The sequence below is a fragment of the Rutilus rutilus genome, assembly GCF_951802725.1.
Source record: "Rutilus rutilus genome assembly, chromosome: 5".
NCBI lineage: Eukaryota > Metazoa > Chordata > Actinopteri > Cypriniformes > Leuciscidae > Rutilus > Rutilus rutilus.
The window spans coordinates 46,795,390-46,822,997 of NC_140213.1; the positions used below are offsets into that span (position 1 = coordinate 46,795,390).

The 27,608-nt window shown below is 42.5% G+C and overlaps 1 protein-coding gene across 1 annotated transcript in view; it reads left to right on the forward strand.

Moving 5' to 3' along the window:
• Positions 1–8,753, forward strand: part of LOC311291147 (uncharacterized protein) — a gene marked incomplete at both ends in the record, with an annotated part of 96,466 nt that extends 87,713 nt beyond the window's left edge. Inside the window, one exon of the mRNA XM_084410020.1 lies at positions 8,576–8,753. Within this exon, the coding sequence (XP_084266146.1) occupies positions 8,576–8,753 (178 nt within the window). The remainder of the gene's footprint in view (positions 1–8,575) is intronic.
• Between the last annotated feature and the right edge of the window lie 18,855 nt (positions 8,754–27,608).

Here is a 27,608-nt window from a genome sequence, read left to right on the forward strand (position 1 = left end):
TATCGAATAAAAAGTGACAGCCCTACCCGTCATTAGACTTAATAAATGTGACTAAGCTTTTGTCATAACAACGACGGCTGGCGAGGATAAACAGGAAAGAAACTCCCTCAAAACACGCAAGAATTTGCTCAGAGCACTTTATGTCAGGTGCGTATCTTATAATGTGTTGTTGACAGACGTAATTTACTCAGTACTATCTTGTGTATGCTGGTAACGTTAGCTGGTAACTTGTGAGTTTCATTATTTAGATTAGGCTACTTTATTATGAGGGGGATCGGTGTCGTCACTTCCGAGGCTCTCGTGGGCAACGCAAATGTATTAAATTTAAATAGATAATAATAGTTCTATGGTGGGCCAAAACAATGTTCCCAAACAGAGCATTGCTTTTTTGTAAAAAGATCTGCACTGTAAAAGATCTGTGACTTAAATAAAGTCTCTTTATAATCTCTGTCACTTTGTCTCTTTATGATTTTCGTAACATTATAAACAGAAAGAAATATTCGAAAATTGCTTGTAAAACTTTGTAAACACAGCAGCTTATGCCCTCAAAGATGGCGTCTCCGGGGAGGTCACGTGACATTAATTGGTCTGTGGGAACTGTATAAACAAGACCAGAGTGTTTTTGGGAGATTCATTCACACGATGATGTGCGCTGAAAGCACAGGTTGGGCTTCCTACTGATGCCTCAGTCGCGAAGTTTCTACTCGACAGGTAAAGTTTGGCATGCTATTTGGAGAAATCCATTTCAAATCACTGCTAGTAAAAGTTATCTACGTCTATATTGTAACTTTCCAGGGAAGATTAGTTTATTTATTTTGTAATTTGCATCGTTAGTAGTTATTACGGTGGCCAGATTTTTAAATGTACCAGTAGTCTTATTTGTGGTCAGGGAAACTTTTTGTACATAAATATGGGTGAGATGAGATCAATCCGAGCGATCGTTTTATCAGTGCGTCCCCGCCCCTCCTCCCTCATGCCATAGTGGAAAAAGTGCAAATCTTCTTTTGGAATGTAAGCATGTATGAGAGGGTGGTTCTTTTCTAAAATTCGGAAACATCCTCCACAATACCTTTTAAGGCATTGGAAGTAATGGGTAACAAGGAAAGTGCTTGTTTTTGCTTAAAGTGTGACCTAAACTGAGCCCATATTTTTAGAGAGTTAGTCACCAATGGGTTGTTTGTTAATTTTTTTATTTTATTATTATTATTATTATTATTTTATATACCTTTATTTAACCCAGGGAAGAAAATCACATTGAGAGAGATATCTCATTTACAATTGAGCCCTGGCCAAAAATACTTCCTGTTGAGTGGTAGTGGGGCACAGAGCATTGAGAATAGAGAGACTGGACCACAAGATGCCTGTTCCATCTCCACCCAAACAGGTTTGTTCTCCTGATTCGAATGTTCTGCCCAATAGATAAATGAAAACAAATAGGATGCGCTGTCTGCCGACTCAGTCCCTGTGAACTTGAGCGTGTCAAAAAATAGAATGAAACTCAGTGTATACTTGTATCACAGACATGAGAAATATATTTATAGAAAGCTTGAAATGTCTATTTTGAAATGAACCAATTAAACTGGAAAAAAATATTCTCAGATTATGTAATCCATTCGCATATAGGTTAGTCCACTACTGTGGAGGTGACGAGTCAGGTGAAAACACAGTAAACACTAGTTTATCAATGAATGATTAGGCTGTCTCCTTGCTGTTTTTCACAACACATTCATAATCATTACTTTTGCCAGTGCGTTTTGGCAAGTTTTATGTTTTTGTGTGGCTATATATTATTGTCATGGATCTCTGAGAGAAGACTCAAATGCAGAATGAGTGTTCAGTGATTTATTGACAAACCAGCAGACTAGACAAAGTGAGGAAGAGGAGGGGATAACAGTCCAAACACTAGGCAGGGAACGGGGCACGATGACAGGTAAGCAGGAAGAGCAACCACTGTGACTATCTCAAGATGACGGTAGGCTGGAGAGCAGTTCTGGCAGGGCAGAATAAGACCAAAGGATACCAGCGACGGCCAGGCAGGAACCCCAAGCACAACAGCCAATGCACTCCAGTATCTCAGGCTCTACACCAGGCTTGCTGTTATGCAAGGAGAGTAAACTGCTATGGAAGCTCTGCTTGCAGGATAGTACAGGATCTAAAGACACAGGGAAAAGACAGGGCTGATGGCAGAACAAAAGCACTGCAAAATTAATTAACTTGTACAAATAACACTAGATTTAGCAACAAGAAAAGTACTAGGAAAGTACACAGAGGCACAATGTTTAACGAATCTGCAAAACATGAGAGAAAGAGCACACATTATAAAGAAAGCAGAGAACACCAGGAACAGGTGGCAATATTCAGACAAGGAACAGGTGAACACACTCACACAAATGTGGAGCTGAGAACATGAGGAAAGGGTGAGCACGCTCCTAGGACTAATCAATGACTAAACAAGATGGTGTGGTAATTGGAAACAAGGAGGCAGGAACACAGGAGCACATGGCCAACACAAACAAGGACAGAGCACAACACAACACAACACAACACAAACAAAGACACATTAAACAAAGACAAGACTGACAGAACTGCCAGAGGAGAACCCTGACAATTATAGGCTATAATTATTAAGGCCCATAATTATGTGTCATATGGTTTATTAATTATTAGTCAATTATTTGCTTAAATTAAAGACTACCCCCACCCCCACCCCCAGTTTCACAGACAATGCTTAAGTTAGTCCTAGACTAAATGCATGTTTGAGCTGTTTTAACTGAAAGCAACCTGCGCTGACATATCTTAAAATATGTCAGTGCCATTATTTTGTCTCAAGCTGCACACCAGTAATGTTTTCTTTTTATGATAACTTTTTAAAAGCTACTTAAATGCCCTAATTGAACTAAGGCCTAATCTTGGCTTAGTCAAAGCCCTGTCTGTGAAACCAGGCCTACTAGACGCTGGCACGAGGCATGAGTGTCTTTGTCGTAGATTCGTAAATCTTTACTTTATTTGATATTTAAGTGCTCAGATTGTTTAAAAGTTACATCTGCGACTTACTGAAACTTGCTCTTTTATACTTTGGAAAATCCGGCTGTTCTAAGTTCCATTATGGCTGATAACACGCGTCTGCGTAGTAACAAGAACGCCGACAGCGACCAGGTCCTGTTGAATGAACTGCGAGCACTGGGTGCGAAAATGGATCAAATGCAGGCGAAAATGGACAATATGCAAATTACGATGCAAACACAAATGGATGTGAAAATAAGTGATCTCCGGGGAAGTCTTGAGAGACTGATTTCCGACGGACAGGTTGCATTTAAAAACGAGCTGGAGAGGGTGTCACAAGAAATGCACCAAAACTTGGATATGGAAGTTAGTATTATGAGCTCCAGGATGGAGAGGATTGAAACGAAAATGGAGAAAAGTCAAGTGGGTGGCAAGCCTTTTGACCCAGATGTCTCGTTGGTTATAATCGGGCTTCCTTACTCGGAGGATGAGGACGTTTTGGTCAAGGTGAACCACCTGTTGTGTGAGGGATTGCATTGTGACCCGGTGCCAAAGCTGGTGGCCGCAGAGCGCGTGGGGGCGAGAGGAGGACGGCAGCCTACACTTGTGAAAGTGGAGCTAGAGACGGTTCGGGATAAAGTTGCGGTGCTTCGGAGGAAGTTTAAACTTAAAGATAGTGATACATATGGAAGAGTATTTATATCGTCTGCAAAATCACACGCGGAGCGGCTGATGGAGATTAACCTAAGGACCCTTCTTCGAGAGATCCCTGTTGCAAAGGATTACTTCGTGGCCGGTAATGGGCGACTGGTTAAGCGCGTTGGTCCAGAGGATACTGCAGGAAGAGGCCCTCGGGTGTGACGAGACCATGCCCAGTCTGTAAGTGCTGACGGTGTTGTCTTGGTTCATTGGAATGTTAATGGATGGACGCTAAATAACTGTAAACTTAGAGCGCATCTGCTGTTGTCTCTTGAGCCAGACATTATTTCTCTAAATGAAACTCATTTATCTATACTTACCCCCGAACTCAGTGGATTTACTTGGATTGGACATAACAGGGTGGCACACAGAAAAGCAGTAAAAGCTTCTGGAGGTGTGGGTATTTTTGTTAAAACCGCCTTTCTGAACTATTACATTATAAAATCCATTGATAAGACATTTGATGGAATTTTGTGTGTGCGCTTTACAAATATAGTTTCTCAGTATTCCTTTATGGTAATTTCATGTTATTTATCTCCAGAAACCTCACCATGGGGTCGTAATGCGGATCTTTTTTTTTGCTCATTTGCTGTCATTAATATATGCTGTTGATTTCGATGCTATTTATATATGTGGGGATTTAAATAGTCGCATTGCGCACCTTAGAGATTATGTTGATGAAGACGATATCCCCCCCAGAGTAGTTTTGGATGCAGGCCAAAATAAACACGGAGAAAGTTTTATTGATTTTCTCAGAGATTCTAAATGTTGTGTTCTGAACGGAAGGGTTAATCCTGAAAATGATGGCTTCACCTCTGTATCAGTCAAGGGGAGGGCTGTGGTGGACTATTTAGTGATCCCACATGTGGACTTAAAAACATGCTCTGAATTTAGTGTTTTTACCCCTCATGACCTGGTGGACAAAAATGGGCTACAGGGGATAGATATGATAGATGATAGATGTAGGCTTCCTGATCATTCTGTGCTTTATTTGCGTTTTCAAACAAAGCAGATTCTGTGTATGGGGAATGATATCGAGCTTGGTCTACAAACTAAAAAGTTGATAAGAAAGTTGCATGATAATTTTCTTGATTCTGAGGTTTGTGATAATGCTCTAAGTGTCATAAGAGAGGAGTTACAACTTGGAGAAAAAACACAGGATAATATGAATTATTGTTATGAACGTTTCTGTATGGTATTAAATAAGGAAATTAGCAAATACGGACCCAAAAGTGAAATGCACAGTAGAACTAAACACAGGCAGTTTAAAATCAAACAGCCATACTGGAATAATGAACTGCAGAGTGTGTGGCAAAGTCTTCGTATGGCTGAGAAAAAATATTTGAAATGTAAAGATCCCTCCTCAAGGCAGGAGTTGTACAGAGCTTTTAGAAGTGGTCAATCTGAATTTGATAAAAAGCTCAGAGCTAATAAAAGGAGCTATAGGAGGGGGAAAGTTCTTCAGTTGGAACAGTTTCATAATAGTAATTCTAAATACTTTTGGCAAGAAATAAATAAGCTTGGGCCTAAGAAGAAAAAAACTATCCCACTTGAAATTATCACAGAGAGTGGAGAATCTGTCTTTCAAACTGATCAGGTGTTGGAAAGATGGGAGGCAGATTACAGCAACTTGTTTGCTAGTAGCTGTTCCGATCAGTTTGATGACCAGTTTTTTATAAATACCTGTAAGGCCAAGGGAGTTCTCGAAGGGAATAATGTTAGTCCACCACTGCTTTCAACAAATGATTTGTTAAACAGTGAGATTACAATGGTGGAGGTACAGAAGGTAATCGAAAAAATTAAATTCCAAAAAGCTGTGGGAGAAGATGAATTGACAAATGAAGTTCTTAAATGTCCTAAGCTCTTGAATACTCTGCACTGTTTGTTTACAAATGGTTTTTGTAGTGGTGTCATTCCAACAGGGTGGTATAAATCAATCATTAAGCCAATCCCTAAGTCTTCTCAGGCCGACCCTAGAATACCTCTAAATTACAGAGGCATAAGTTTATTGAGTACAGTTTATAAAGTTTATTCTGCCATTTTGAACAATCGGCTTTGCGAGTATATTGAAGAGAATCAAATAATGGTTGATGAGCAGAATGGATTCAGGAAAAATAGGGCATGTATTGACCACATTTATATCCTATCTTCCGTGGTGAGAGCACGGCTACAGGTGGGAAAAAGTACATTTGTTTGTTTTGTTGATTTAAAAAAAGCGTTTGATTGGATAAACAGAGACCTCCTGGAGTATAAATTAATTAATTATGGGATTAATGGTAAATTTTATAAATCAATTAAAGCCCTGTATAAGGCACCAGTAGCTTGTGTTCAGGTGAATGATTTAAGGACTGGTTGGTTTTCTACTCCGTTTGGGGTAAAACAAGGAGATGTTCTCTCTCCAACGTTATTTGCTCTTTATGTTAATGATTTAGCACAAGAAATTAAAATGGCAAATCTGGGAATAACTATTGAAGACCTTAATCTTAGTATTCTTTTATACGCTGACGATATTGTGTTGATTGCAGAAAAAGAAATTGAGTTGCAAAAAATGTTGAATATTATGAATGATTGGTGTACCAAATGGAGACTTATTATTAATTTAGAGAAAACACAAATTGTGCATTTCAGAAAACCATCTACTTGCCAAAGTGATTATGCATTTCATTTTGGTCAATCATTGTTGAGTTACTCTGCAACATATAAGTACCTTGGTTTTGTTTTTCAAGAAAATATGAGGTTTTCTGTGGGTAGGAGAGTTTTGGGGGAATCTGCTGGAAGGGCATTGGGGTCTGTAGTTAATAAGATGAAGGTATGTCCTGATTTGAGTTTCCCTATATTCACGCGGCTGTATGATTATATGGTTGCACCTGTGCTGTTTTATGCTGCTGGGGTGTGGGGATTTATGGAGAGTCCTGAGTGTAACTCTGTTCAGCACAGAGCTCTACGTTGTTTTCTCGGTATTCATAGGTTCGCCCCTAAGGTAGCTGTAGAGGGAGACATGGGTTGGGAGCCTTGTGTGGTGAGGCAAAGGATCGAAGTGATTAGATTGTGGAATCGTTTGTTGAGCCTACCTGACTATAGACTTACCAGGAAAGTCTTTAATTGGGATAAAGTCAATGGGCACCCCTGGACTAAAGATGTTCATGAGATCTCATTTAAAGTAAACTCTCAAATTTTGTTTCAGAATAATTTACAATTTACAATATCTTCTGTAAAAGAAACATTATTTGATATTTATAAAAAGCAGTGGGAGTTAGAAGTGTTAAATAAACCTAAACTGAGAATTTATAGGCAGTTCAAGGTCTGCTTTTCCACAGAGCCCTATGTGAATTGTAATATGAAAAGGAGACAGAGATCCCTGTGTGCACAGCTCAGAGCAGGAGTGTTGCCTTTGGAGGTGGAAGTGGGTCGGTATAAAGGGGTTTCTGAGGAAGACCGGCTTTGTGCTGTCTGTGATTTGAGTTTGGTTGAGGATGAATTTCATTTTATGTTTTACTGTCCTTTGTATAATGATTTGAGAAATGTTTTGTTTGAAAAGATTCAATGTAAGAATCCTGATTTATTTTGGTTATCTGAAGGGGATATGTTGGGCTGGTTGTTTAGTAATGACTGGTTTAGTGTGGCAACATTTGTGGAGAAAGCTTGGACTTTAAGGCAAAGAACGCTCTATCCTAAGATGTAATGATATTATGTAATGATATTATTTATAATGGTAAAAGGTCCGCTATTAATTTGAAATGTCAGTGTCTTATAAGCCCATGTGGGCTGGGCACAAACTTTGTGCATGACACTTAAATAAAATAAAATGAATGAATGAATGAATGAACTAGTTGACTAGAAAAATCTTTAGTCAAGGGCATCCCTAGTGCAGATGAATTATTAATATAAATATTACTACTCTGTTGCATCAAAGTAAATTCAAGACAATCAGATGGTATTTTCATGAGATCAAGTTTAGTTTTTAACTGAATTGAATCCTGCTTCATATTCCATTTTTCAGGTTATTGAGTCCTACTGCAGATGAAGCCTGTCAGTATGTGAGAGGAATTGTGGGTGAAAACCCGTTACTCCTGAGAGAACTGAATCTGAGTGGACGTGAACTAGGAGACACACGAGTGAATCAGATCGCTGCTCTACTGCAGGATAAACACTGTAAACTCAACACACTGATGTGAGTATTTTACATTTTACTGTCATTGCTGTTCTTTAAAGGGTTTGCAGAATAAGAACCATTATTCTTTTTATTATTGTTATTGTGGCAGAAATAAACTGAAGAATGTTTCCTGTCTTTGTTTTGTTTCTCTTCAGGCTGAATAATAACAATATTACAGCAGAAGGTTGTGCTGCTCTGACTTCAGCGTTTAATTCAAACCCTTCAAACCTGATAGAGCTGGATCTGAGTGAGAATAAACTAGGAAACTCTGGAATTGAGAAGATCTGTGTTCTGATGGCAAATACACAATGCAGTCTGGAAAAGCTGAAGTGTGTATTTATATCATTGCACATTTCTATATACATTTATAATGTTTGATTAGAGAAAATTATGAAAATTAAGGCTCTAATTTGACTCTTTTCACCTCGGTTTTACTGTGACAGCCTAATATTCTGCCTAAAATCTCCTTTTGTGTGTAACTGAAGAAAATCATTTTGAAACAATATGTGGTTGAATAAATCAATAATTTTGGACAGTTGATTCAATAAATACGTTTATATATTTATATATTAATATAATTAATACATTACATTAATACATAGCACAAGATTACCATACATTTTGTTAGTTTGTTAGAATTACTGTATTTGTAAAGCTCAGTACTTGTATGATAAACTATCTCTCAACAAAGAATATATAATATTGTTTTGTTTTTTTCAGACTTTCAGACTGCAGTATCACAGAAGAAGGTTATAAAGCTCTGGCTTCAGCTCTGAGATCAAACCCTTCACACCTGATAGAGCTGGATCTCAGTGGAAATTATCCTGGACAATCAGGAGTGAAGGAGCTCGATGATCTACTACAGGGTGTGCACTATAGATTGAAAACCATCAGGTGAAGAAATTAAATTGTACTTTAACTTTCTGCAACCATAATGCAATGCTACATCAGTAATCAGTTGAGAAGATATGTCTTCTTTTGATTCATTGTTTATTTAATCACATCACAAAATATGGATTGTCTGGAACTTTGTATTACATTGTCTTAACAGAACACAAAGATGTAATTCTTATGTGTTTTTCTGAAAAGTACTTCCCATATGAATTCCGAATTGACTTTAAACTGTTACTGAACAATCTGCATAATGCTGCATTTTTAAATGGGCTACATTTATTTTGTGTATAGATTATTTCCGACAGCACTTCACAAGCTAATGTTGCCATCTAGCGGCTGCGTGTAGAACATACTTAGCAAACTCAGCTTTATGGTCCACCAATAGAGCATTACTGTCCCGCCCACAGCCCGAGAGAGCTTAGGTGCCGGAAGTAAATTTCCCGTTCATTTCTCCCATTGACGTTTGGAAAAATCCGTATCTAAAGAGTTTTAGAGCATGTCTGAGGATAACCAGCTACGGCTGAACTCATAAGCATATATCATATCATTTTGAGTGAAAAAACGAAGAGAAAATCCAAAAAAAGTCAAAGGTACAAGACTGTGTACATATTTTCATTTCCGAGCGAAGGAACTACTCATCCCATAAACCACCGCGCCTCACTGAAGTCGACTGAAGCCACAACCGCGTCCGCGAAAGAGCCTATTGAGCGACTTCCAGATCTGACGACGGCCGCGCGAACTTTTTCCTCCAGTGAATTTTATATAGTGAATGTACAGTTAATAGCTGTTCTTTCAGTAGTAATCGTGTAAATAATAGTGTTTTATATAGGTGTTGTGTATTTAATTTTATATTTATCATCGTGTATTTTATATTGTGTGCGTGTGTGAATTAAAGCGGTTAACGATAACGTTAGCAACATGGTGCAGTGCTTTGTACGGGGGTGGGAGGAAAATGAAAAGACTGGCTGGGAGTCGGATAGTAGGGCTGGTGGACCACGGCTCACGGGTGCAGAATCAGATCTGGCGGTCCGCGGCGTTCTGCTCATCAGTTTCAGCTGCCCACGGGTTGCTGACAAATGCCTCAACAATTTCCCACTTGTGGTCCTTCTCATTTTATTCATGAAGTTATAGTTCATCCTTAATTTTAATAACATTTAATGTATTTTCTTAATATCCACGACAAGTGAAAATTAAAAAGTGATGGTCAGCAAACCAGAAAGTGCACCACGCCACCGGTCTTGTTGAAGCTGCCATCGTAACATAAAGGGTAGAAAGCCGGCTAAAACATGACGGAGGAATAAACTCACATAGCCATCGGGTTTCGTTTGACTGGCGTGCACACACACACGGGCATGCAGTCATTTATTAAGTTGCAACACCTGAACAGCAGCAATGAATGAACCACACCCCTTAGGTTCACACCCCCTTAGACAACAGTCATAATAAGAGCACACTCAAGATAACCAATGTTCAACACCCCCACTTGCTCTTTGGCAGAATAACATACAGCTATCATGTACATTTACATCACACCAAAAATAAAACACGCAAACTTATCAAGCATGACTTTGGTTACAGGTTTGGTCAAAATATCTGCAACCATGGATGCTGTAGGACAATACTCAATAGTTATCTTTCCATCTTCAAGTACAGATCGAACAAAATGATACTTAATATCAACATGTTTACACCTTTGTCGGCATATAGGGTTTTTAGACAAAGCAATTGCCCCTTGATTGTCCTCATAAATTGTCACTGGTGTGTACATACATTCATTGTCCATTCTATTTAATAACTGGACAAGATATAGGCTTTCCTGTACAGTAGCTGCCAAAGCCATATACTCAGCCTCACATGTGGAAAGAGCAACTGTGGATTGTTTCTTAGACCTCCAAGAAATAACAGGACCAGTGGTAGACAAACTAAAACAGTAACCAGTGGTACTTCTTCTGTCATTTTGGTCTGCTGCCCAATCAGCATCACTAAATGCAAAGAGATTAAGATTTACATCATTTCTCCTATAACAAAATTCCTTATTCACAGTTCCCTTTAAATATCGCAATACATGCTTAGCAGCTACCCAGTGTTGGTTCTTTGGTTCAGAAAAGTGTTGTGACAGCTTACTGACAATGAAACCTAGATCCGGTCTAGTACAGGTCATTAAATAGATCAAGCTACCAACCACTTCTCGATGCAATTTTGGATCAACACATTCACCTTCATTATCAAATTGCATTTTGTTTTCACATGGAGTTGACCTTGGTTTACAATTAATCATATCAAACTTCTCCAAGATCTTAATAATGAACCTTTTCTGGTTCATTTTTATTTCACCATCTCCTTGTGCAAAATCAATACCCAGAAAATGTGTAAGTTTACCAAGATCTTTCATTTTAAATCTTTCCTCCAACATTCTTTTCACATTTTTGAGTATCTGACTATCACTTGCTGCAATAAGAAGATCATCAACCCAAACTATCAATATGATTTTCTCACTTCCAGTTTGTTTACTGTAAACACAATGGTCAGCAGGATTTTGAACAAAATCATTTTGAATCAGAAAATCATCTTGCATTTTATTCCAATTCCGCCCTGATTGTTTCAAACCGTATAATGATTTGTTAAGTCTACAGACAAGCCTCTCACTTGTTTCTGACTTAACCTCAAATCCTTCCGGCTGTTCCATATATAATTCAGTATCAATGGGGGCATGCAAATATGCGGTCTTTACATCCATTTGATGCAGTTCTAAACCATATTGAGCTGCAATTTGCATTAAACTACGTATTGATGTCATGTCAGCAGTTGGAGAAAAAGTTTCTTGATAATCAATGCCTGCAACTTGACTATACCCTTTCGCCACATACCGAGCTTTGTATGTTGTTCCAACTGGGTTTTCCTTCACTGTGTAGACCCACCTGACTCCGACTATATTTTTACCTTCAGGTAGTGTTGTAAGGGTAAACGTATCATTCTCTTTAAGAGAGTTCATCTCCTCCTGCATAGCCTTACTCCACAATTCTGACTCTGGTGAACTTATAGCCTCCTTTAGAGTATGGGGTACACCACATGCAACTCTATAACAATAATCAATACTGGTTAGTGCATGGTCATCATCACATTTCACTCTACACTCATAATCTCTCAAATATTGTGGAGGTCTCTTCTCTCTCTGTGGATAACGTCTGCTCTCAACACTTTCTCTTTCACCTGTATTGGGGCTTGGGTCACACGTTCCAGACTTTATGTCCTGGGAATTTATTATTTCTATTATCTCAGGTTTTGATAGGTGAGTTTCAGCGCTCTCCCTACGCACTTCATCTTCACACATTGACTGATCTGTCTGAGTGTGGCATTCTGTCCCACTCTTTGTGATAAACTCCACCAACCTGCTTTTATTCACTTTTCCTGAGTCTGGATAGAAAACTAGATATGCAGGGCTATTCTTGCATACGTCCATAACATTTTTGGTAAGTTACTCTCGATTAACATACACCTTGCCATATCAAGTAAAGCTCCTCTCAGCTGTCCCATTCTGATGGGGTGAATATGGAGCTGAGGTTTCGTGTTTAATTGCATTTTTACTGAGCAGGGACTGAAATTCCCTGGATGTAAACTCGGTGCCATTATCAGATCTCATACATTTAATTTTACCATAAGGTGAAACATCAGCAATGAACTTCTCTGTTCCTTTGACTGTATCACTCTTTGCTCTCAAAAAATATGTAAATATTGCACCTGAATAGTCATCAGTAAATGCCAAGATATATCTGAAACCATCTTTTGCTATTGGCTCCATAGGTCCAGCTAAATCTGTGTGCACAAGTCCAAGAGGAACTTTTGCTTTTTCATCCGCCTCCCTGTTCTTACTCTGAACAAATTTACCCTGTGTACACACTTCACATTTCAAATTAGACAGTTCAGTTCTACCTTTGATTTTCATCCCCTTTGTTCAACAGGTCTGATGCATGGACCGGTGCATGGTCTGCTCTTGGGCCATCATCATATTCAGTTTATTAACTTGCCATGGATTATTACACAAATGTTCAGTAAATGCATGAAGATGTATGCCTAGGCTAAATATTGTTTTGACAGTGGCATCATAAAATGCTTGATATGACTCATACCATATGAAGGCTACAGTAGCCTAGCTAAAGTGAACGATAATGCTAACTAACGTTACCAACCTCCCTGCAAAACTCACAACTTTCCTGTCCCTCATGCTGGCCACGCTACACTCAACTACATGACCCGATTTCAAGTGGTTTTCACCCCTTTGAACACTTTTGTTTTCCTCCTTGAAAAAGCCATCATGGCAGCCAAGGAGATCATGATTGCACTGATAAGTCTACCGTGCAAAAGGTTTTTTTTTTTTTTCATTTTTTTTTTCATTAATGATATTCAGTCTTCATGGACCTTCGCGGGGTTTAACCAGACAGTTACACGAGTTCCACCAATCAGATGCATCACTGTGGGATTGTGGGATTGGTCAGGATTGTGGGTAATGAAGTACTTATCAAAGACATCGCGAATAAAAGGCATTTATTTCAAAACAAGGTTAGTGCCCCATGAACTTTTGGCGTTTATATGAGCATATACAATCGCTTAGTACAGCCGTAGCTGGTTTTAAGTCTACCATGTATGGTTACGTTTTTATGGCTTAAACTGTCAATGGAGAAATTGTATTGAATTCTTACTTCCGGCACCGGCTGTGGGCGGGACTGTGATGCTCAATTACCGATACAAGCCATACACAGGTTTCATGGTTCCTAAGTGTTTGAACTGGAAGTTGTTGTGTGAACTTTAGTATGGTTTAAATCAAGTCACCTTCATTTAGTCTAGTCAAGTCAAGTCACCTTTATTTACAGTATATAGCGCTTTTTACAATACAGATTGTTTCAACGCAGCTTTACAGAGATAACAGGAAAATAATGCAACAAAGTTTGTTTCCTGAAGAAAATAGTGTCACTGTCCAGCTTAAGTAAGATCAGTGATGATTCATTTTTGTTGTAAAAAAAAAGTTATTCATTTAATTCGTTTATATATATACATGTATATAGCCACTCTGGAGAAAACTGTGATGTCATCGTCCAGCTCAGTTCAGTTCTGATATAATAGTGTCAATGCAGGCAGATCAATAATATTTTTGAATAATAAATGAAATGTCCCCAACTAAGCAAGCCTAAAACCAATGGCGACAAAGGCGAAGAAAGGCAAAAAAGGTGACACTGGCAAGGAACCAAAACTCCATCAGGTGACAGAATGGAGAAAAAAAACAGTTCTCCTCTGGCCAACGAACAAACAGTGTATGATTACGATTCAGGTAGCATTACAGGTCAGAAGTCAGATTGGAACATTAAAAATATTATTCAGTTCCATCTGGTTGAAGATCGGAGTAATCTTGCGCGTATGGAGACGAGTTTGTTGAGGATCAGTGCCGATGGCTGTCATGTCGATGAGGCCTTCACAGGGGACAGTCTAGTTGACAACCTCTGCTGACACTTCAGGGATGCGTTGTGGTCGTGTCTAGGCGCAGGTCCACCACCTGATCTGGATACGGCCCGGTTCCGGCTGACTACATCATGTGTTGTGGTCGTGTCTGATTACAGTTAACCTCGGAATAGACTAACATTAGCGTAGATGCCATTCTTTTTTTTAATGTAGCGAGTACATCAGATGTTATAGGAAGTGTTCCCGGTTGTATAGGAATGTATAGTGTTCTATGTGTATGCCAGTTTGAAGAGATGTGTTTTTAATTTAGATTCCCGGACAATGTTAGGAGGACTGTTCCAAAGTTTAGATGCTAAATAGGAAAAGGATCTACCGCTAGCAGTCAATTTTGATATTCTAAGTATTATCAACTGGACAGAATTTTGAGATCACAATAGACATGGACTATAATGCGTTAAGAGCTCGCTCAAGTACTGGGGAGCTAAACCATTTAGTGCTTTGTAAGTAATTAGCAATATTTTTAAATTTATACAATGTTTAATAGGGAGCCAATGCAGTGTTGACAGAACCGATCACCTATGCATTCCGTTAATATCAAAAACTAATCTTCCTAATGATATCTCATAAACTCGTAGACTCTAAACTCATGCTTCCTAATGATTTCTCCCAATTTACAGACTATAGTCTGTTGATCGCGTGAATAAAGATCTTATCATTGCAACGACGCAATTTTTGCACTCTCACAAATGCTTACACCAAATCACAATGCAAACACGATGTGAATACACAGTAAGAGCTTCGTTGTGTAGTGTAACAGTGTCATTATTATGACCGCCGCTAGCGTAGCTAGCGAAAGCGGTCATATAGGGATTCACGAGTTCACACTTACATATAATTTGAAGGGGTAAGTTTAATGCGTATTTGGCGTGCTGTCCGGAGGGAGGGCTCCGAGCTCGGAGTTCGGCCCGAACCCAGAGTGCTCCCCCCGTATGTAAGTGTTTTAGGACTAGAAGCGTGGAGAAGGGGTGGTGGAGGGATGCTGCAAAAACTGTCAATGGAATGAGGTGAGACTGCTGAGTATATATGCACCTCTTACCATTGATTGCTGAGTGCTCTCCACTTGTGTTAATTATCTGAACGTGCTCCTCCCGAACCTTGTTAATAAAACATCATTTCACGAGTTCACACTTACATATAATTTGAAGGGGTAAGTTTAATGCGTATTTGGCGTGCTGTCCGGAGGGAGGGCTCCGAGCTCGGAGTTCGGCCCGAACCCAGAGTGCTCCCCCCAAAGATTAAGCAGAGGACAGCCGCCGGACTAAAGACCCCCCAAATGAGTGCCGAGTTTGGCGGGCTGGCATCTCGAGAAGGGGCCTGGATGCTTGACCGGGGAGGCCCGTAATGGTGGCTCACTGTCTGGACTGACGGCCCCTGTTGGTCTGCGGACGAGGAGCGGTTGTAGTTTACAGAGACCGATCGGGAAGATTTGCGCTTTCCGCTAAGCCCCAATGCTTGCTGGACAGAGAGGAAACAGAAAGGAGGAAAATGAGTGCTTGCCCAGGAGATTTCTACGTGCTAAGTGCTCTACTGGGGAAGTTCTCACTCCGTCCACTGAGAGACCGATGCTCGCTGGACGGAAAGAGGAAACAGGAAAGTGAGTGCTTGCCCAGGAGATTTTCTCACACTGCATCGCTGGATGAAAGAGAAAACGTAAGTACTCTACTGGGAAAGTTCTCACTCCGTCCGCTGTGAGACCAATGCTCGCTGGACGGAAAGGAAACAGGAAAAGGAAACAGGAAAATGAGTGCTTGCCCAGGAGATTTTCTCACACTGCATCGCTGGATGAAAGAGAAAACGTAAGTGCTCTACCGGGAAGGTTCTCACTCCGTCCGCTGTGAGACCAATGCTCGCTGGACAGAAAGAGGAAACAGGAAAGTGAGTGCTTGCCCAGGAGGTTTCCTCACACTGCATCGCTGGATGAAAGAGAAAACGTAAGTGCTCTACTGGGAAAGTTCTCACTCCGTCCGCTGTGAGACCAATGCTCGCTGGACGGAAAGGAAACAGGAAAAGGAAACAGGAAAATGAGTGCTTGCCCAGGAGATTTTCTCACACTGCATCGCTGGATGAAAGAGAAAACGTAAGTGCTCTACTGGGAAAGTTCTCACTCCGTCCACTGAGAGATCAATGCTCACTAGACAGAAAGAGGAAACAGGAAAATGAGTGCTTGCCCAGGAGATTTTCTCACACTGCATCGCTGGATGAAAGAGAAAACGTAAGTGCTCTACTGGGAAAGTTCTCACTCCGTCCGCTGTGAGACCAATGTTCGCTGGACGGAAAGAGGAGAAGGAGGGGATAGTGTTTTTTTTTTTTTTTTTTTTTTTTTTTTTTTTTTATATATATAAACTCACTCGATGAGGGTTTGGTGAGCTTTTTTAATGTGGAACCGGTTCGTCCTGATATAGCTTCGGAAAGCATCGGAGGACCATCTCCCAAGGGTTTGAATTTGCTGTTGGGAGAGGCCTTTTTGGGCTGCTGAAGTTGCTGCCCCGATGCGGAATGAGTGACTTGAAAAATTCTTTGCTGAAATGCCTGACTGTTGGAGAACAGATTTGAGATGTTTCTGGAACCAAAAACGTGTCACAGGTTTTTTGGATTCGTCTAAAAACAGGGGTTCCAGGGCAGATTTAGCCTGGGAACTTCTCCATTGCAGATATGCCAGAATTGACTGGTATGGTTGGATTTGCGAAGCGAGGTTAAAAATGTAGATGAAATGACCTTTTTTGGTTTGGTCAGTTTTACTTTGTTTAATCAAATATGAAATGGTTTCGCCGTCTAGTACTGATAAGTCTGAGATGGTGGGGTGGATTTTTGGGTCGAATTTAGAAGTAATGGCGAGTTCCGAGCATCTAAGAAAACCGAAAAAGGCTAGGATAAACATAGCATCGAGTGTACGAGCGGAACCGAGGGGCTGGTAGCCTGTGCGGAGGGCCTGAATACATTTGGTGAGAATGTCTAGCGTTATAGGTTGTCTGGCGTCGGGGCGGGTGGGCTGGGATCTTTGAATCCCTTTAATCAGGAGGGAGGTTTGTGAATTGTTTATCTCCGTGGAAGGAGCGCCGTACATCAATTTATGGAAAAACTGGATGCCGCTCAAATAACCTTTAATGGACCCGACTTGTAGACCCTTAATGATGTTAAGGTAGGAGATAAAAGAGGTGATTGAAAGAAGAGAAAAATCAGGGAAAGGCAAGTTATAAGAGACATGGAATGTTTTAAAACATCTCCAAGCAGTAACGTAGGATTGAAGGGTCCTGGGAGATACTGCTTGGAGGATAGAGTCGAGTGATGCGTCAAGCAGGGGTTTTAACGGGTGGGTTACGGGAATATTAGTTCTGAATAACGAGGAACTGGAGTTGGGAATTGATCCGCCTCTGGAGCCAGCATCCTGAATTTCTGAAACAGAAAACGAGACAGAGAGTCAGCGATTTGGTTTTTTGACCCAGGGATGTGTTTAGCAATGATAATGAATTGGTCGCAAGCTGAAATCCAGAGGAGACGCCTTAAGAGTGGCATCAGAGCGGGTGAATGGGAACGGCCTTTGTTAATGCAATGCACTGTTGCGTCATTGTCGCAATGCACTAAAACGCTACTAGCGGCCCATTCTTTCCCCCACAGGAAGGCTGCTACGACGAGAGGGTAAAGCTCGAATAGAGCTGAGGATTGAGATATGTCCTGGAGCTGAGGTGGCCACGGAGCTGCAAACCAACGACCTTGATAAAATCCCCCGAACCCTATTGAGGGGGCGGCGTCTGTAAACAATTGGATGTCGGTGGGGGATGAAACGAGGTTGTTGTAGAAAAAAGATAGGCCGTTCCACTGTTTTAGAAATGTTAACCATAGCCTAAGCTCGTCGCGACAAGCTTGAGTTACGGAAATGCGATCTTCTAGTGAGTGGACGGAGGACGCGAGTGAGAGGAGATGCGAGATGAAGGGGCGGCCCTGTGGGATGATGCGCATTGCGAAGTTTAGATGTCCAAGCAGGGACAGAAGTTCGCGTTTTGAAAAATTAGATTTTTCAAGGAAAGTAGAAGAGACGAGGATTATTCTGTCGATTTTTTCTTTGGGGAGGGATGCTTGGAATTTGTCTGAATCCAAATTAATTCCTAGGAACTCGATAGATGTTGCAGGGCCCATGGTTTTTTCCTGTGCGATAGGAATTCCTAGCTCAGAAAAAACGTTTTGTACCGTGAGGATGTACGCGGCTGGGATAGCATCGGGAGGCGAGATTATTAGAAAATCATCTAACAGGTGAATGAGGTATGGAATGGCGTAGTTGTTCGACAAGATCCAGCAAACAGCTTCTGATAGCATGTCAAATATTTTCGGGCTGCTTTTGCATCCGAATGTTAAACGTACTGCAAAATAATATTTCCCGAGCCAGCGCACTCCAAATAGGTGCCATGAACCTGGATGGATAGGCATTACTTTGAAAGCAGATGTAACGTCGAGTTTTGCAAGCCAAGCCCCCCGACCTGCGATTTTGATCATGTCGATAGCCTGATCTATGTCGTGGTATTTGAGCGAAAATTCATCGAGAGGGATCAAGCTATTTATGCTTGGAAACGGGGAATTATGCGGGGCTGACAGGTCGATTATTAGACGTTTTTTACCCGAGAATTTCCTTGTAGCCACTCCAATGGGGCTGATGCGAAACAGATTAAATGGAGGATTGTCGAACGGACCGATCATGAAGCCTGACTCGACTTCTTTTTTGATCAGTTTGTCTACAACCTCAGGTTCTATAAGGGCGGATTGGAGATTATTACATATGATGTTTTGGGAAAGCGGGCATTCTAAGCCGGGTTTAAAGCCGTTTTTTAAACCTGACAGCAGATAATCAGTAAATTCGGCGTCCGGGTGATGAGCTAGTTCGAAGTGCATGCGCGAAATATTCACAGGAGTCTCCCAATAATTTTTAGATTTTTTATTCACAGACTTGAAGACTGGACATACAATGCGAGCATGGGCGCCGCCACAAAAGCTGCAGATATGCATAAACCGGCAGCGCGATCTTTGACATTTGCCCGCGTTGAAATGATTGCAAGGCTGCCTGCTTTCATCGAAAGCAGAGTCCTGTATGGCGCTAGTGGTTGCAGCACGCGGCACATAGCTGGTGGATTTAGCATTGCTTATTCCCACGTAGGGAAGAGAAGAAGGGTTAACCTGTGGGCATGATGCGGTTGGGTGCGCCACTGACCTGCAAACTGCACAGGTGATGTTTTTGCAGCCTAAAAATACCCTGCTGTGGAGATCCGAGTCAAGTGCACCCCAGTATGTGCACTGATTCCATTGCGCGACTCGCACGGCACTTTTGGCAGAAAAAAGTTTATGGTACGTGTAGAAATGCCCGCCCCCATAGGACAGCGCGAGTTCGGCAATGATTGCTTGGTAATCGTTCAGTTCGCGCCGCCTATGGGGGAAGGCTGAACAGATGATTTCAGTGAAACGTGAAAAAGCGATCGTGAATTCGGGAAATGAAAGGACGCGAGATGAGTGTGTGTTCGTGTTTTTTAAAGTAACTGAAAAATCACCGCAGTCCACTTGACGGTCTGATTCAGCTGCGGGGAGGAGAGACAACAGAGAAGATAAGTCTACGTCCGCACCTGAGAGGATCTGAGCGCGGATGGATTGGGAAACTGGTGGGGGTTCCATAGCAACTGCGTTGGACGGCACGGGCATCGGAGTGGCTGTGAAGAGAGAATAGGGTGATTTATTTTGAATGGTAGAGCTGGGAAAGGTATAATCCGGGGCTGCGAATGACAGCGGTGCCCTTGCAATTGGAAGACCTGTTGAAGATTGAAAAGGAAAGTTAGTAGGAGGATGTGAGGGATGATAGAAAGCACTGTGAGCTTGAGCTGCAAGCGGAGGCGGGCCTGCGCTCGTTTGCGTTACTGCAGCTGCAGGCCACTGGAAATGGGCGGGGTTGTAACCTGATGGGTAGAACTGTTGACATTGGTGGACCTGTGGTGCTAGCGGCGATAGCTTCGCGCTAGTGTCTGCCACTGGAGCTGGAGGCCACTGAAACGGAAAAGGGTTATGAACCGCGGGAGAATAAAACTGAGCGGCTGTGGGGAGCGAGGCCTCTGGGCCCGGCTGCATGCGGCGCTGCGGCAGCGGAAGCAGAGGTGGAGGGCTGGGCCTCATCGAAAGGTGGTAGTGGACCTGCCATGGCGAAATCTGGAGCTTGGCCCAGGCTCGCTGAGGGCCTGTTGCTGCGGCGACTCAAAGGCCGAAGCGAGCCGCGTCCTGTGCGGGAAGACGACGGTGGAGACTGGGCAGGCGAATTTTGAGCCCGGCGGGCTTTGCTCTGCCTGGGAGTCGTCTTGGGAGTTGACTGAAGGGAGACATACAGAGCATACAGCTCCGCTTTATTCATTTTCCTTGAAGCTTGTAAGTCTGAGTTACCCAGCGCTTGCCTCAGTCCAGCTACGGTCCATTTCCCGATGGGTGGGATCGTCGGGACGGCCGAGCGGTAGGAGGAAGCTGGGGAAGAAAATGGGAGTCTTGCCGGGGGCGGCGAAGACTGGTCTCGGCGTCTTGTAGAGCGCCGGGCTGATCGGGCCGGTGTGCGGCCGCGAGGAGAAGCCGGGGGCTCAAGTGCGACGACCGGCGTAGGAGGGATGACCATCGGATCGGCGGAGTGCGAAGGTGCATCCCTGGAGATGTTTGCGTCTTCGTTGGAAGAGGAGCTTGATTGAGACATTGCTGCAAAAACTGTCAATGGAATGAGGTGAGACTGCTGAGTATATATGCACCTCTTACCATTGATTGCTGAGTGCTCTCCACTTGTGTTAATTATCTGAACGTGCTCCTCCCGAACCTTGTTAATAAAACATCATTTGTCAAAGTTTTTTTTTTTTTTTTTTCAACGATACCAGGGACACCGAAGCACCGGGGAACATGAAATTTGGTGGGCATGTAGCCCCACTAGACTTCTAAGGAAAAATTTCGTTTGGTCCCCGGGGGCCACTCCCCCCCCCCGCGCTGGGCCCCCCCAAACCCAAAAAAATGCAGTTTTTCCTAAATAACTACCTGAAACGTGGCACCGAGGATGAAGAAATTTTTATGGTATGTTGGTCTACTAGACTTTTACGGAAAAATTTCGTTTGGTCCCCGGGGGCCACTTCCCCCCCGCGCTGGGGCCCCCTTAAATTTTTCGTCAACGATACCAGGGACACCGAAACACCGGGGAACATGAAATTTGGTGGGCATGTAGCCCCACTAGACTTCTAAGGAAAAATTTCGTTTGGTCCCCGGGGGCCACTCCCCCCAAGCGCTGGGCCCCCCCAAACCCAAAAAAATGCAGTTTTTCCTAAATAACTACCTGAACCGTGGCACCGAGGATGAAGACATTTTTATGGTATGTTGGTCTACTAGACTTTTACGGAAAAATTTCGTTTGGTCCCCGGAGGCCACTTCCCCCCCCGCGCTGGGGACCCCGTAAATTTTTCGTCAACGATACCAGGGACACCGAAACACCGGGGAACATGAAATTTGGTGGGCATGTAGCCCCACTAGACTTCTAAGGAAAAATTTCGTTTGGTCCCCGGGGGCCACTCCCCCCAAGCGCTGGGCCCCCCCAAACCCAAAAAAATGCAGTTTTTCCTAAATAACTACCTGAAACGTGGCACCGAGGATGAAGAAATTTTTATGGTATGTTGGTCTACTAGACTTTTACGGAAACATTTCGTTTGGTCCCCGGGGGCCACTTCCCCCCCCCACGCTGGGGCCCCCTTAAATTTTTCGTCAACGATACCAGGGACACCGAAACACCGGGGAACATGAAATTTGGTGGGCATGTAGCCCCACTAGACTTCTACGGAAAAATTTCGTTTGGTCCCCGGGGGCCACTCCCCCCCCGCGCTGGGCCCCCCCAAACCCCAAAAAATGCAGTTTTTCCTAAATAACTACCTGAACCGTGGCACCGAGGATGAAGACATTTTTATGGTATGTTGGTCTACTAGACTTTTACGGAAAAATTTCATTTGGTCCCCGGAGGCCACTTCCCCCCCCGCGCCGGGGCCCCCGTAAATTTTTCGTCAACGATACCAGGGACACCGAAACACCGGGGAACATGAAATTTGGTGGGCATGTAGCCCCACTAGACTTCTAAGGAAAAATTTCGTTTGGTCCCCGGGGGCCACTCCCCCCCCCCCCGCGCTGGGCCCCCCTTAACCCAAAAAAATGCAGTTTTTCCTAAATAACTACCTGAACCGTGGCACCGAGGATGAAGAAATTTTTATGGTATGTTCGTCTACTAGACTTTTACGGAAAAATTTTGTTTGGTCCCCGGGGGCCACTCCCTCCCCCCCCGCGCTGGGGCCCCCGTAAATTTTTCGTCAACGATACCAGGGACACCGAAGCACCGGGGAACATGAAATTTGGTGGGCATGTAGCCCCACTAGACTTTCGTTTGGTCCCCGGGGGCCACTCCCCCCCCCGCGCTGGGCCCCCCCAAAACCAAAAAAATGCAGTTTTTCCTAAATAACTACCTGAACCGTGGCACCGAGGATGAAGAAATTTTTATGGTATGTTGGTCTACTAGACATTTTTACGGAAAAATTTCGTTTGGTCCCCGGGGGCCACTTCCCCCCCCGCGCTGGGGCCCCCGTAAATTTTTCGTCAACGATACCAGGGACACCGAAGCACCGGGGAACATGAAATTTGGTGGGCATGTAGCCCCACTACACTTCTACGGAAAAATTTCGTTTGGTCCCCGGGGGCCACTCCCCCCCCCCCGCGCTGGGCCCCCCCAAAACCAAAAAAATTCAGTTTTTCCTAAATAACTACCTGAACCGTGGCACCGAGGATGAAGACATTTTTATGGTATGTTGGTCTACTAGACTTTTACGGAAAAATTTCGTTTGGTCCCCGGGGGCCACTTCCCCCCCCGCGCTGGGGCCCCCTTACATTTTTCGTCAACGATACCAGGGACACCGAAACACCGGGGAACATGAAATTTGGTGGGCATGTAGCCCCACTAGACTTCTACGGAAAAATTTCGTTTGGTCCCCGGGGGCCACTCCCCCCCCGCGCTGGCCCCCCCAAACCCAAAAAAATGCAGTTTTTCCTAAATAACTACCTGAACCGTGGCACCGAGGATGAAGACATTTTTATGGTATGTTGGTCTACTAGACTTTTACGGAAAAATTTCGTTTGGTCCCCGGAGGCCACTTCCCCCCCCGCGCTGGGGCCCCCGTAAATTTTTCGTCAACGATACCAGGGACACCGAAACACCGGGGAACATGAAATTTGGTGGGCATGTAGCCCCACTAGACTTCTAAGGAAAAATTTTGTTTGGTCCCCGGGGGCCACCCCCCCCCCCCCCCCCGCGCTGGGCCCCCCTTAACCCAAAAAAATGCAGTTTTTCCTAAATAACTACCTGAACCGTGGCACCGAGGATGAAGACATTTTTATGGTATGTTCGTCTACTAGACTTTTACGGAAAAATTTCGTTTGGTCCCCGGGGGCCACTCCCCCCCCCCGCGCTGGGGCCCCCGTAAATTTTTCGTCAACGATACCAGGGACACCGAAGCACCGGGGAACATGAAATTTGGTGGGCATGTAGCCCCACTAGACTTCTATGGAAAAATTTCGTTTGGTCCCCGGGGGCCACTCCCCCCCCCCGCGCTGGGCCCCCCCAAAACCAAAAAAATGCAGTTTTTCCTAAATAACTACCTGAACCGTGGCACCGAGGATGAAGACATTTTTATGGTATGTTGGTCTACTAGACTTTTACGGAAAAATTTCGTTTGGTCCCCGGGGGCCACTTCCCCCCCCGCGCTGGGGCCCCCGTAAATTTTTCGTCAACGATACCAGGGACACCGAAGCACCGGGGAACATGAAATTTGGTGGGCATGTAGCCCCACTACACTTCTACGGAAAAATTTCGTTTGGTCCCCGGGGGCCACTCCCCCCCCCCCCCACCCGCGCTGGGCCCCCTCAAACCCAAAAAAATTCAGTTTTTCCTAAATAACTACCTGAACCGTGGCACCGAGGATGAAGAAATTTTTATGGTATGTTGCTCTTAAGGGCCCACATCAACCTAGCCCATAATCACTCATTTGTGATTTGCGCCCCTCCCATAAAAAATGAAAATGCAATATTATTCTGCTTTAATCGCCCCTATCTTCAGTGGAGATGTTCAGAACTGCACCATATTTCATGTGTATGATTAACTTGACATCCTCTGGGGGTATCCTCTGCTAAGTTTTGTAGAATTTCATCCATGGGGGGGTATAAAATAAATTCATTTATGTGCACATTTAGTGACTGTACACTCATCGGCCTGTAGATGGTGCTGTTGAGCGAAGGGTTGCTGGTTTAGGATGATACTGTCACACACACACATGCAGGAATACAAACAAACGCAAGCATGCACACACACTGACATCCACACGCACAGACACACACCCATACACACACATACAAATCCACATGCACAGACACACACACACAAACACACACGCGCACACATGTACGCACACATACATACACGCACAGACACACACACACACACACACACAGACACACACATACACACACACACACACACACAGACAGACATGCACATACTATTACTTTTTTTAGGTATATACATAAACACGCAATACAGCCAAATTACTCCACGTCATTTATTTTTGTGGAAAGCCAGTGCAGGCCTGAGCGGCGGTCATATTTTGTACCACGATGCGGTACATCTAGTTTCATCACGAGTTTGATAAGTGTCCAGATAAGCTCTCGCGGCTCGCGCTGTGCTGTTTGATTGACAGCTTGGGCGATTGGAAAGGGATAGTTCTTTGATCGCTTTCTGTATATAATTTAATAACAGTTTAAAAAAGATTATTTTTATAATACTATGAGAAATTATGTGAAGTTGATCGTTTAGTCACTGAAGCATAAACAGTATTGAACGATTTTAAGAGAAATATCTGAACTTGAATAATTACACAGAAATCACTGATCGCAGATCAGGCATTAGAATACACATGGTTACTTACATGTTGCTGGCAGATCCGTGTCGGGAAATTGTGATTGACTGATTTTATAAAGTTTAACCATGCTGGAACCAAGAGGGTATTACTGATGTTATTTATATTGTAGAATAAAACATGAAAATATCTTAAAATAATGTCTGTGGTAAACACAACCTCAAGCATTCAAAAACCAAAAACCCATTCAAAATCCATCGACTTCAGGACAATGGAACTGGGAGTGCTAAAATGCTAACTCGTTTCTAGGTTCTACAATATATGTATATAGTACAACAACAGAAACTGAAACCTCTAAAACATGCTTCTTCAGGCAGAATCCATTATAAAATGCTTACAGTCTGTGTTTCACACAGCACAATGTGAAACGTCTTGGGCTGCTCTGTTGAAATCTGGACGTGAGTCACTATTGGCTGGGTTTTCTCTGCTTTAGCGCTGTTTTGGACTGACTGTTTGAATACTTTTACTTAGTTGATTCTTGGACTAAAACATCTCCAGGAGTTTACTGGTTTAAAATGTTTTGTTTCTGCTGCTTTGTTTACGATCAGATCAATGTCTAATGTCCAAAAATTTGTCCAAAAAATTCTCTTCTATTTCCTGTAGGTTTTTGAAAAGTGCTGCTGCACAGGAAGCGTGTGAGTGTCTTACTAAAGTTCTGGGTAAAAGTCCATTATTGCTGACAGAACTGGATCTGAGTGAAGATATATTAGGAGATCTGGATGGAGAGAAGCTCTCTGCTCTTTTGATGGACTCTCATAGCAAAGTGGAGAAAATCAAGTGAGTCAGTGTGATTTATACATTATAACTTCTCTGTTAATTGATTGTAAATGACTGTCAGTCATGTGTCAGCAGATATGAAGAGCTGTTGGTATGGTGTGTGGTGAATATGTGCTGAATAATAAATTATGCTGTTTCTGTGTTCAGGCTGAATAATTGTGAGCAGACAGAGAAAAGCTGTTCAGTTCTAGCTACTGTTCTCTCTAAAACCATCCTGAAAGAGCTGGACCTGAACAACAGCCGTCTGCTGGACTCTGGAGTCAAAGAGATCTGCGAGGGACTGAAGAATCCTGTGTGTAAACTAGAGATACTCAAGTGAGTACATTTCACCATCAGCTACATTCAACACCACAGCAATCACGGGAATATGACACACTGGATATTCTGTTCCCCATGTCTTTTCTCTTTAGTCTTTTGTCAATTATTTTTAATTATTATTATTTATTTTTTGCAAAACTTTGAGATTTGATTTAATTTACTATTATAAATATAAATATTTGTATTTAAAAATATAAATATAAAATCTGCCAGATGTACAAATTTCAGTGTTATTTGCTGGATTTAATTTACAATGCATTATTATTGTCCACAGAAAGGTGGTAAACAGAGGTTTATGTAAAAGAGATGCTTGTGTACCTTTTCTAGTAAAGCCTGAAGAAAAAGTTATGGACAACTTGCACTAGTACTTCCATGTTCTGCTCATTAAAGGCTCAAGCATTTCCTTTCAGTGCACTTATGTTACAGTCACTCATGAGGACAGATTTTTTTACAACCATATCATACAACCAACTCCATAAACAACTCTCCTATCTCTGAAAAATCCAGATTTTCATGTGGCATTTTAGAAACTAGGTGACCACAACACATGAACAATATCACATCACTTGAAATTACTGAGAGACATTATTTGAAAACAAAAAATATGTAACAGCTCACTGTAAGTGGTCAATTCATTGAATTATGGAAAACATATTCTATACATGTACATGTGAGTATTCAGATCACCATGTGTGGATCAGTATCTTAACTCTGAATTTACTGCATGGTGGCTGTGTGTAAAACAGTGATTCTGTTAATGCTATAAGGCATAGAATCATTGCAGGATTTTAGCGTCTGATTTATTTGTTTAGGGCTGGAACACCATACATTTTGGTCAACTTCTCATGGTAGTCTTTTTCCTACAATTAATGGTATTATATATCTTCATTATTGATGTTCTTCAATTATTATTATCAGGCTCAGCAAGTGTGATCTAACAGAAGAAAGCTGTTCAGCTCTGGCTTCAGTTCTCAGTTCAGACTCCAGCATTCTGAAGGATCTTGACCTGAGTAATAATAATCTGCAGGATTCAGGAGTGAAGCTGCTCTCTGATGGACTGAGAAATAACTGTAAACTGGAGAAACTCAGGTGAGAGGATGTGCAACACTGGGCCTTTAGTTTGTTTACATATTTAGTCACCAGTTTCTGACTGAAACTAAGTTTAGTTTGCATATTATTTGTACAAAATGCAGAGTAACATGCTTATTTGAAAAAAGTAACTCTGATAGTTTGCCTTGAATCTTAAAAGTAATACATTATTT